This window comes from Sparus aurata, chromosome 13 (assembly GCF_900880675.1).
Source record: "Sparus aurata chromosome 13, fSpaAur1.1, whole genome shotgun sequence".
Lineage (NCBI taxonomy): Eukaryota > Metazoa > Chordata > Actinopteri > Spariformes > Sparidae > Sparus > Sparus aurata.
In genome coordinates this window covers 33,800,044-33,812,018 of record NC_044199.1, presented here as the reverse complement: position 1 = coordinate 33,812,018, position 11,975 = coordinate 33,800,044, and the positions used below count along the sequence as shown (strand labels likewise).

Here is an 11,975-nt window from a genome sequence, read left to right as displayed (position 1 = left end):
TTATTATTGGCAGAAATGGGATAATAATAATATATAATAACTAAAAATACATACATACATGATTAATATGCAGATTATTGTCACCATTAATAAATTAATCATTTTGTTAATAAAATGTCAGAAACTTTAGAAATCTCTCGTCACAAAACAACAAAGTGACTCAAAGCAGCAAATCGTCACGTTACAGAAGCAATACATTTTGTTTTTATCATAAAATCGATTGATTACTTCAGCAAAACAAATCAGTTCAGAATCAGAAATCGCTGTTCATGATGTCTTAATTTTCTTGTGAGGTAAAAATGCTTTTTCATTAAGTAGGATTCCTAATTATTGATCATTCCATATGATCTGAGTGAGTGCAGAGGGCCCTCCTGGATTAATCAATACGCCTCTAAACTACACACGCTTCAATCAATCACATGAATGTCGACGTGACGTTGAGATTTTCATTCATCACAGAGTCGCTCAGATGAACCTGAGAGTCAACAGGAGCGTGTGACGAACACAGCTGCTCATAATAACAGATTTTAGATCAGTGTTATCATTTCAATTTTTTAACATCAATTTGCAAATTAGTTTGTTGATCGTGGTGACGACAATAATGAGAATATGAAGCAAAGATGAGAGCAAACAGATCAATAAAAACAATAACTGGCAAACATGTCTGTCAATCATACAAAATTAAAGAAGATTTAAAGAATTAAATGAAGGAAAAATCAATAAATACAATAAAATGAGGGATATTCAGCAGATTAACTGATAATGAAAAGATTCTCTGGCTGCAGCTGAACTGGAGCCCGATGAGCCGTCAGTCAGCTGATCAATATGTGACAGCTGTGAGTCTCCAACATGAAGATGAGAAGTTGATCTAACATGAGCAGAGACGAAGACAGGAGCTCCAGCAGAGAGCGCTGACGAGCTGACCAACATGCACCAACATGTCTGAGGAGCCGTGATGCGTTCACTGTCATGAGCTTCATCAACGATACTCAAGGTTCAACACTCGTATCGGCTCAGTGTGTTTAACTAAAAAACATCGTGCTCATGAACTCGTCTTTGGTTCAGTCGGACTGAGTCGGGTCACGTTTCACTTTGAGTTCAACTGAATTAAAAAGTTAAAACCTCTTCAGTGTTTTTGTCCCGACGGATCAGAAACATCCACAGAACACAGAAACGCTTTGAATCTCAGGATTCACTTGATGAAACATGTTTGTATTAATGTTGTCAGCGGAGTGAGAATCTCCTCTGAGCTGGAGGAGTCTGCAGAGGAGCAGCTCCTCCTCCACAGGCCTCCATGTTCAGTGTCGAGGGCTGTTCAGCTGGTTACAGACTGTCACTAACAGGATTATAAGAGGGTTGCTTTCCAAATGTATTCTGATACAGTTATTGATCAGCTGTATCAGTTCTGAACTTTACTTAAACCTCTTTCATGGCACTTCTGCTGGTTCAGCTCGTTAAATGTGACGATTTGCTGCTTTTCTTTGTCATTTCTGACAGTAAATGAAGTTTCTTTGGGTTTTGAAACATTTGATGACGTCACTTCCAGCTCCAAGAAATTGCGATGAGCATTTTTCTCTTTTATTTCACATTCTGTTGGCTATTTTATGAACAGTTGACATGATAATTGTCAGGTCGATCAATGATGAAAATAATTGTTCCCCATTTTTCTTCTTATTTTCATTAAACACCTGATCACCTGCGTCACCTGACTCTCTGACTCACCTGGTGTCTCGTGATGACAAAATAAAAAGTCTGACTGAAACACAAAACTTAAAGAATTATGTTTGTTAATCTCATTTAACATTTTATTGAAATGTTTCACTGACTTTGAATTCATTAATGTAGAAATAAATGTATCAGGAAAAGGAATCACAGTTAAAACACACACACGCACACACACACACACACACACACAGACAAGCACACACAGACACGCACACAGACACACAGACACACACACACGCACACACAGACACACACACAGACACACACACACACACACACAGTAGAAAAGTGTCGTCCTGCAGAAACTTTTATCACTTTCAGGATCACAGAATGATGCAGAACATTAAAAACAAACAGCGACATCTTTGTATTTATGCTACTTCCTCCTTCGTCCCCTTTCAAAATAAATGATTTACTCTTATTGTGCAAAAATGTCAACACAGAATCGAACAGCTGACGTGGGAGCGAGGGGAGGAGGAACACCTTCGTGCTCTCAGTGCATCAACACGTTGACAGTAGATTTAATACTCAGAGTTCTTTACATATTTAATAATGACGTAAGTATTTTACATCCACAGAGTTTTTGTGTCATCTTAGTGCAAAATAATCATCTGCATCCTGTCAGTTTTTGCATCAAACGGCAGTGAAGCTTCTTCTTCTTGCAGCTGAACAGTCGTCCCTCTCAGCACAGCGCCGGTCCGACCCGCTCGTCATGATAATGGACTCACTTTAGTGTTTGTGTTGATATTTTCTGATCTCTGATATGAAACCTGGTTCGACACTCGGCTGTGATGAAAGAGACAAACTGCTGTCAGAGTCTCAGCTGTGACTGATGAGTAAACATACAGACGTGTTCTGGTTCTGGAGCGAATGCAGAGAAAGTAATGAAGACAACATTCAGCAGACGGTCGGTCGGATCAGAACAACATGAAGGAGAGAGTTCAGCAGAACCACGACCAGAGACGAACTTCAACTTCCTGTCTGAGTTAAACAGCCGTTGTTACTTTAAACTTCCACTGACAACATTTAGTTAGTAACTTTAGTTACTCGTTACTTTGCTGATTACGAACTGCTTCAGAATATTAAAAAGAAATTAAATTAACTAAAATTAATTTACTTTTCAGTTCAGTGGATTTAAAATAAAAGATTCCCATCATCAGAAACATGAAATCTCAGATCCAACAATCAACAAATTATCAGGTTGTGGCCTAAAAATACTGAAGTCTTATTTCAGGCCCACGTTGCTCATTTAAAGGGAAACTCCGCCAGTTTCACACATCAGTGTGTTTACAGGTTTACATCCATCACTGAGTTCTTGTAGTTACTGTCAGTGCTTCTCTTGGTTCAGTGTGAACAAACAAACGCGGCGTGGAGACCGATACTGCATTTCTGTCTGAAAGTGTCTGAGATGCATTGTGGGTAATGTAGGCAGCTGCTTTTTCATCTGGAGTCATTATTGACAGTTTCAAAACAAATGAACCAGATATCACACATTCTTCTTCCTACTCAAAACCTGCCGCCTACATTACCCACAATGCAACAGGGCCACTGAGTGACATCACTGGAGCCACAGAACACTTTCTAGCACCTGTAAACACACTTTAATGTGGAGAACTGGCGTAATGAGCCTTTAACCACATAAACCTGCTGCTGATCCACAAAGAAATGAGGATTTTTAAATCAACTGATTGTTTGTTGGATCACAGGATGAAAACTCCTGAACAACCTGAACACATCCCGGATCAGCACCGGACCCTCCACCACGTGTCCGGTTCAGATGAAGCCACGCCCACTTCCATACGATGACAGCCTCGATGACACACGACAAAAAACAGCGACACGTGACGTAAATGTTTGAGTGTTAGTTCTGAGGTCAAGCCCCCTGATGACATCACTGTGACATCACAGACTGAGACGTGACCCGTAAACAACCTGTCACAGGTAAAATGAGTGAAGTGGCCCTTTAATTTTAAACCAATCTGCCCCAATGTAAAAGCTTCAGCCTCAGTGTGTGTGTGTGTGTGTGTGTGTGAGTGTGTGAGTGTGTGTGTTGGCGTGCACACAGTCCTGCAGGTCTGATTCTCTCGGATGTTTCTGCAGCAGTGAAGGAATGTTGAAGTGTTGTTTCTCCCTTTTTATCTTCATCAGTGTGTTCACATTAAAGTCCTCCTCCTCCTCTTCTTCCTCCTCCTCCTCTTCTTCCTCCTCCTCCTCCTCCTCCACCTCCTCGGTGTGGAGGCTGATGTCTGTCTGAACCTCCTTGTTGTGATCCTAGAAAATAAGAAGTGAGTTAAAATTAAACTTCAGTTTTTCTTCCAGTAAACGTGAGCGTGTGAAGCAGCTGAGCTCCGTCTGAAGGTCGACGCTCGTCTCCAGAGAAGCTTTAAATGTTTTTACATTTGGATTTAGTTTCATGTTTGTTTGGTTCATCAGGTTCATCCTCTCTCAGCACTTTATTTACTCATTCGTAGGTTCAATCCGCTTTTTTCCCCAGAGATAAAACAACCACAATCATTAGCACGTCTAATAGAAAGAGCTGTCAGAACATCCAGAATATCCTCAGTATGAGTCCGTACCCGTCACCTTCCTCTGAGGTCTGTCAGAGCTGATTTTATGTGAGAAGATCATGTTTATGATGTGGATTCATGTGCAGTGTGTCTTTATATGTTGTTAAGGCTCAGTGTTAGATGTGGATATGGACGCAGCCTTCTGTCTCCTGATCTTCACTTCTGAACATTTTCTGAAGGGAAACGGACCGACGGAGCGTAAACGACCCGTCATCGTGCCGTTTCTCTGCTCTGCCCGGCCCGTGGACCACACAAGCTAGTTACTTATTTAAATGATGTTTAATTCTTACATTTAACTGTAGATACAAATATGAAAAATCTAATTTGTCAGCGTCTTTCAGCCCCGAGTCGCGTCTGCAGGTTTTTATTTTCCGCCAGCAGAAAAAGCAACATGTTTGTATCCTGAGTGACGAAAAACAGGGAATCAAAACTCTGAAGTAAAACATTAACATTCAGAGAATAAGAGACTAAAAACAGAAGTCGGATTTTAAAAACCTGTAAATTACATCTTTAGGTGACGTCTCGCTCCAAACACACTGCAGCAGCATTTGTTGTTTTTCTTACAGCATTTTAACAGATTCATAAACATCACATATATTATATATTTATATTTCTATATAAGAGCAGACATGATACTGTACACACCTCCCACCGCCGTCCTCACAGTTTAGTGGCCCTGCTGCAGACACACAGAAGAATCAGATCAGAAAACATCAGAGCTGTTAATCGTCTGAACATGAAGATCAATGAGAATCTGATCTGAACACAATCAGCTGAACATCTTCACTCAGATAAACACTGATTATAGATCAGCTGCACGGTGACACTCAGACTTACTGCAGCCGAGTGACTCAGCTTATCAAAACGAAACTTCAGGTTCGACCTGGGCGAGTTTTTATTCTTCAACTCTGGAAGAAGAAAAGAAAACGTACAGTTTATTCTGACACGAACAGGAAGCCACAAACACATCAGAGAGGCGGCCATGAGCTGTCCTGGGATAAATCAACATCTCGTCTTGTTATATATGAAAATGAAGCAGGAAGTCAAAGTGAACCTGTTGGGCTGCGACAGACGATGAGCGGAGTTGAACTCTGACCTTCTACCGTCACAGCCTGGGCGAGCTACAGAGAGAGAGAGAGGACACGTTATTAATCACACAAACTAATTAAATGTGTCGTGTTCTTCTGCTGCAGCTCGTGTTGCGTCGACTCACCAGGTGTGATTCATCAGCAGGGACGCTGAAGCTGCAGGTGCTGGACGTCGACCTGGAGATCTTACTGCTCTCCTTCTTCATCTGGATCCTGCAGAACACAACAGAACACTTCACTGACACCGGGCTGGATTCTGTCTGGACGTGTGGACCTGATTGTCCCTCACGTCCCCCTGTAGATTTACTTGAAGCCTGATTTATGGTCAGCGTGTCCGTACTAACAGGCAGCAGGAGCTTTGAACTAAAAAATGTTTTGCAGATTTTAAATTTCTGTTGAGAAAAACTCATCAAAAGTGTCGAGTGCCCGACCAAAAATATGGCTTTAGTCCTTTTTATAAATAATAATTATTTTCATTCAGTGTTTTTAACTAAAACTTCACAAGGTCGAACAAACATGAGAAGATTTACTTCCTATAAAACATCTGTAAGTCAGTAGTTTTTATTTATAATTGTTTACATTCAACATCTACAGGTCCGTTTGTCATAAAATGTGATTCAGATGGAGAGAAAGAAAGAAAGAAAGAAGTCTCCGTCTCACACCTGTCCCGTTGTCCCGCCTCTGGAGAGCTGGGATTGGACGGCAGCTCTGACCTCACCTCCAGTGTCGGGTGGCAGCTGTCGAAGCTCCTCTGCTCACTGAGGAGACTGAAGAAGAACAAAGCTTAGCTTAGCACAAAGACTGGAAGCAGGTGGAAACTGTTAGCGTCTCTGTGTGTCTGTTACCTCCTCGGGTTGTGTCTCTCCGTCTGACTGTCGACACTCAGCAGACGAGGAAAGATCCCTGAACGTCTCTTCACCGGAGATTTGACGTTGTACTGAAACACAGAACACAGCAGCAGTGAGTGACAGATGAAGTCCGCCGGTCCTCCTCAGTGACCTCTGACCTCGGCTCACCTCAGCGCTGATGTGGGCCAGCCCCCCCCCACTGAGACTGGTGGGCAGACCGGCCCCGCCCCGCGACATGGTCTCCATGGAGACGCTCCGCCCTCGCATCGCCCTCTGACAGAGAGAAAGAGAGACAAGAAGCGTTACCAACAGACGCATCACTCATTAGAGTAATGTGATTACATTTGTCAGAACCAAGAGAAGTAACGTTGGTAATCTGAGGTCGACCTGCTCGCTGTCATACAGGAGCTAACGGTCCGAGAGCAAGTCTGGGTTCAGCTCCAACAACAGGAGGAGCCGGGAATCGAACCATCAACCCTGCGATCTAATCAGGCTGTCAATCACTTCACTTCTTCTTCACCTGCAACGCTACGATCTCCATCTGCTCTCTGTTAAATCTCCCTCAGGATCAATAAAATATTCATGTGTTCTGGAGTCACACACACACACACACACACACGCACACACCTTGATGGACTCCAGCAGACCTCCGTGGGCGTGTCCGTTCTCAGCTCGCCCCTCCTCCTCCAGACCTGATGCCAATCCCAGCATGCACTGGGAGCGTCTCTGCAGCTCATCATGGAGGCTGTCCAACAGGGCGGCCCGAGTTCGCTCCTACACACACGCACACACACGCACACGCACACACACACACACACACACACACACACACACACACACACACACACACAGGTGGTCAGACCATCAGGCGCTCTTTGTGATGTAGCTCCTATTGTGTTTATATGCTAACAGAGAGCTGTAGTCTGTAGTCCTAAAAGCTGTGAATCAGTTAGCACGTTAGCGTGTTAGCACTTCCTGTTCTCTCGTCTCAGTGAGTTTGTTGATGCGTTTTCAGTCAAATGTGTGAAATCCAAAAGCTGAACGTATTCACACGTTTTGTTCACTTCACTTACATTTTATTGCCAGTAACGTTGAACAGGACAAATGTTATATAACTGGTACAAACACTTCTAACAGTGTTTCTGCTCTCTGTGTTGTTTTCAGGTGTTTTTACCTCCAGGCGAGCGAAGCGGTCGCTCTTGTAACAGGCGAGCTCTGCGTTGATGAGTTTAGTGAGAAGAAACTCTCTGAACTCTGGACCCTGAACACACAAAATAAGTCAAATATAAACACTCAGAAATACTTCATGACTCTACAGACTGACACAAACCTCCACTTCCTCTCACCTTCCTAAAAACGGCTGGATGCGGGAGGGGCGGGCCAAACGGAGGTACGTCTTCTCGTGCTGTGACGGACACCTGTCAGTCACAACAGGCAGAAACACAGCGTCACTTTATTTTGCAGGTAGGCTAACGTTAGCGCTAAACGTCAGTGCTTTGCTGTCAGCTGTACCTTGTAGGAAGTGTTGTCCGAGCACGGCTCCTCCACCTGCACCAGGATGAAGGCGTGCAGGAAGTTGGAGGCGATCATGTCGGGGACGAACGGCGTGGCCTCTTCCTGGAACACCACCGCCACGATGTCATTTCCTATGTGGCGTTTCCTCTGGAGCTGAAGGAGAACCTCAACATGTTAAAATTATATAACGTCCTTTACAATGAACATGAGACTCCCTGTATCCATGACAACAGATGTCTCAATTGTCCCGACTAGCTAGCGCGCTACATCACATGAGAAAAGAGGTTAAGCTTTGACGACTCGGGGGCATTCATCATGTGGGTGACGAAGAGGACATAAACCTGTTAATACAGGTTCCAGGAAAAGTCAAGCTAACAGGCTAATGTTTATGTTAGCTTCTCCAGCACACTGGCAGGCCTCGGCTGTGGTGACCGTGTCTTCATGCTTCTTGTCGGTTCTCATTATTTCATGTTACAACGTGACAACATGGACATGACTCGTTAAAGTCACACCTCATTCATGTCATCCTCTCACGTTCTGCTAAATGTTAAATATGTAATGCTTTAATCATGTCACAATAATGTCATCCATGCTGTTTTCCGTGCTGTGTTGTGCTGAGTCATGCTGAACCACATGGTGTCACACTGACTGTCTGTGTTGCTGCATCATGCTGCCTTGCTGTGTTGTGCTGAGTCATGTATGTTGCTCTCTCCTGACGGTTGTAACGATGTTCGGTGCTGCCCACCTGCTGAGTGTCTCCCTCAGTGAAGGGCAGCTTGGTGGAGACGTGGAACATGATCTCCTGCTGTCTGTGGACGGTGTAGACGGACTGAGAACCCGTCTGACCGTGGGACACATCCAGACCCCCCCGAAACCTGCACAGAGCGAGAGAAGACAGGATTCACCTCGTTTATACGACTTGTTTAGAATTCAGTCTCTCCGGAGGATTTCTGTCTCTCTGCTGGAAGACTTCTGTCCATTAAAACCTGATCACTGCACTGCATTTTGGTTTATTGCAGAAACTAATCCGTGACAAATGTAAGTTTCTGATCCTTCGAGGTTCTGTTGATCCAGATAATCTCCACAGATGAACTCCACTCTGTGATGTTTGAAGCTAAATTAAACATGTAGCAGTAAGAAGCTAATGCTAGGCTACAAACAGACGACATCACGGTCACATGACTGAAACGTCACCACCACTAAAAGTCTTACTGCACAGTTACTATCCAGGTTTTCTATAAACTGATCAAAGTACAAGTTGTGAAGTCAGAGTTAGAACAGTGTGTAACTAAAGTGGCTGTAAAGACGGACTAGTGAGTAGATGAGTCTCCGTGTTCGCTGTGAGGACGTTTAATGTCCCCGACAACCTCTGTAGTCTCATTCAGACACTCGTTAGCAACCGCTAACTGTTGTTAACACGTGAAGAGTTTCACAATGAAGGGGGGGGGGGGGGGTTGAAGTGTCTATCTATGCTCACATTATGCCATATAAGAAATGAGACTGACAACTTCTCTCATGAAATCCGCAATCTCCTGCAGAATGAAAAAAGCAAGCACTTAAAGAGTGTGTTTTGACAAGATGAATATGGGTTTTGAAAAAGTTGCTGTCTCTCTCTCTGCTTGGAAGGAAGGTGCTGGCTGCACTGTGTGTGGATGTTATGACCTGCACCTTCTTCTTGTGCACTTCTGTCTGACAGTGTGCCTGCAGTGCATTGCTTCCCTTGTTTGCATAGTTAATAGCTGTTTTTATACCGAGCAGCAAGCCGCCAATTTCGCCGTCCTTTTTCGCGGCCAGGTCCGCGGATTTAGGCAGAGGGCGGTAAACTGGGGGTCTGTTTTTTGCCCGCCGATTTGCCACCTCGGAGGATACACTTTTTTCCAACTCCATTGCGATCTAAATCCGAGATGACGATATGCTGGAAATTGCGTGAGGTGGATGGAGGTGTCGATGACCTGCACTGTTGTGCGACCCACAGCCGGGGAGTTTTAAAACCAAGAAACAGCTGATCACAGCAGTCAGTCCATCACTTCATCTGCGGACATTAAGATGAACAACTGGACAGCCGCTGAGATCCAGGAGATGCTAGCGTCTCCTCGGTCTCTGTAGCTGTTTGGTTGTCCACTTGTTGTTGTAGCGGCAAGCTAAGGACGGTCGCCTTTTTCAAATTAAAAGCCCCCGCTAAGAACCCAGTTCTAACCTCCAATGGGGTGCAATGTAAAGCTTTTATTTTGAAGTCAAATTCGTTGTCTTTCTGACAGAGAATGCAACATACTTCACGTTCAGCCTCCAGTCAGTCCCCTCACCTCAGCATCATCCACACGCACATGTTCGCAGTTCACTGATAATCTCTGGAACCTCTCTGGTTCTACGCGATTCCTGTGAATGACCCAACTGACCAAGAAAACGACGATTATCGCAGAAAAGCTACAAGTTTGCAGGTATGGTTTAACTAATGACAACTAATTAGTCCATTCCATTTAGTGTAGCAGGGACCTTCTAGTGAGCCAACATGCACAATGGAAGCACCATGACTCTGTTTGAGTCTTATGAGTGTGAAGACTAACACCTGTGTTCACCTGGCTGTTTAAGGTCAACATGGCTGCTGTGAAAGGTGTGATGTTTACGTCCTCACCCCTTGAAGTCCTGCAGCTCCACCGTGTCTCCGAGCAGCTGCAGGAACTCGGTGAAGGCCGGCGTCTCCTCGTTGTTCCTGAACAGCTCCTCCTCAGACACCTGACGGACACGTGACGACATACAGCCACGACGTGATCGTACCGACACACAGAGCTGCTTCTTCTCATACTAACAAACACTGTTCATGTGACAGAACAGAAGACAAATCAAACATCTCCTGCAGAAACAGACTGGACCTGTGAGCTGGTACCTGTCCAAATCTCTGGTAAATGACCCCGAACTTGAAGGTGTTGTTGAGTTCATGCTCATCGTAGTTTACTATCAGCTGAGACGCCTGATGACACACAGACAGACAGACAGACAGACAGAGAGACAGACAGGTTAAATAACATTCAACAGAACACCTCTGAGGTGTTGTGTGTGTGTTGTGTTGTGTGTGTGTTGTGTTGTGTGTTGTGTTGTGTGTTGTGTTGTGTGTTGTGTGTTGAGCTCACCTTCGGGTAGAGGACGGGACTGAACCTCAGACCTGCTGCTTCGTCACACAGCAGCTTCAGGATCAACAGAAACACGATCATAACCATGTTTTCACTCATGGAAACAAACACAGACCACAGATATGAAGCAACTTTACACTTATTTAAGCTTCATTTTCAGTTCTATGCTGTGACAACAGCTGTTACTTAGAGTTTAGCAGCATTCTGCTGATCTGATACGTGTGAAACGTAGAAACTTAAAACATCTGTAGTTTGCAGAAACACTGTCAACATGTAGTTACATAAAAGTAAACAGGTGAGCGGCTGGACAAAGAGCCAATCAGAGACCCCGGATCAAACTGTTCTTTCTCCACAACCAGAACCTGGGTCGAGGACTCAACATGAACCAGAACTGTTCTGATGTACAGAGAAAACGCCAAATAATCAATTTTTACGTGATATCTGTAATATATTTTAGAGTAATTCATTGATTTTTTATGTTTTAATACTGATTTATTCTTCAGCTGTGTGTGTGTGCGTGTGTGTGTGTGTGTGTGTCTGTGTGTGTACCTTGGCTAGCTCTGGCACACTGGGGATCTCAGGCAGCTCGGTCAGTGACAATCTGTGGTAGACGCTTTTCAACCGACACCTGAAGGGACAGACGAGACAAAACCTCAGAGAACAGAACCAGAACCAGACGGGCAACGAGTGAAAAGTGTTTCAAACAGGTCCAAAGAAAAAACCTGGAACTTATGACACAGAAAGAAGAACAACAAAAGCAGCATGTTGCAGCTTTTCATCAGCTTAATGTCATCAGACCTTTATTAAGTATTTTCTGGCCTCAGGGCTTCTGCCAGGGCTCGTGTGTGTGTGTGTGTGTGTGTGTGTGTGTGTGTGTGTGTGTGTGTGTGTGTGTGTGTGTGTGTTTTGTCTCTCTGTGTTTCTGGTCCATAAAACACACCCAGTCCGGTCTGGTGGCACCACGCTGTACTCTGCAGTGTTTCCTCCCAGATTAAATTATACAAAAACATGTTCCGTTAAAATGATTCCTGTATTCAGCTTCTCTCCTCCTACCTTGTTTGTTTCGGTCTCACAGCCCAGACGCACATTTAAAAAATGGAATAA

The 11,975-nt window shown here is 44.2% G+C and overlaps 1 protein-coding gene across 1 annotated transcript; it reads right to left on the bottom strand.

Annotated features, from left to right (window-relative positions):
• Positions 1 to 432: 432 nt before the first annotated feature.
• LOC115593938 (rap1 GTPase-activating protein 2-like) lies at positions 433 to 11,570 on the bottom strand (the record flags this gene model as incomplete). The annotated part of the gene is made up of 17 exons (XM_030437639.1): positions 433 to 3,996; positions 4,938 to 4,971; positions 5,130 to 5,200; positions 5,347 to 5,413; positions 5,506 to 5,593; positions 6,043 to 6,147; positions 6,226 to 6,317; positions 6,397 to 6,501; positions 6,856 to 7,002; positions 7,403 to 7,489; positions 7,575 to 7,646; positions 7,741 to 7,896; positions 8,489 to 8,618; positions 10,376 to 10,476; positions 10,628 to 10,711; positions 10,872 to 10,925; positions 11,421 to 11,570. Coding segments are annotated over 16 exons (1,521 nt in total), but the record flags the coding sequence as incomplete, so codon positions are not given.
• Positions 11,571 to 11,975: the final 405 nt, after the last annotated feature.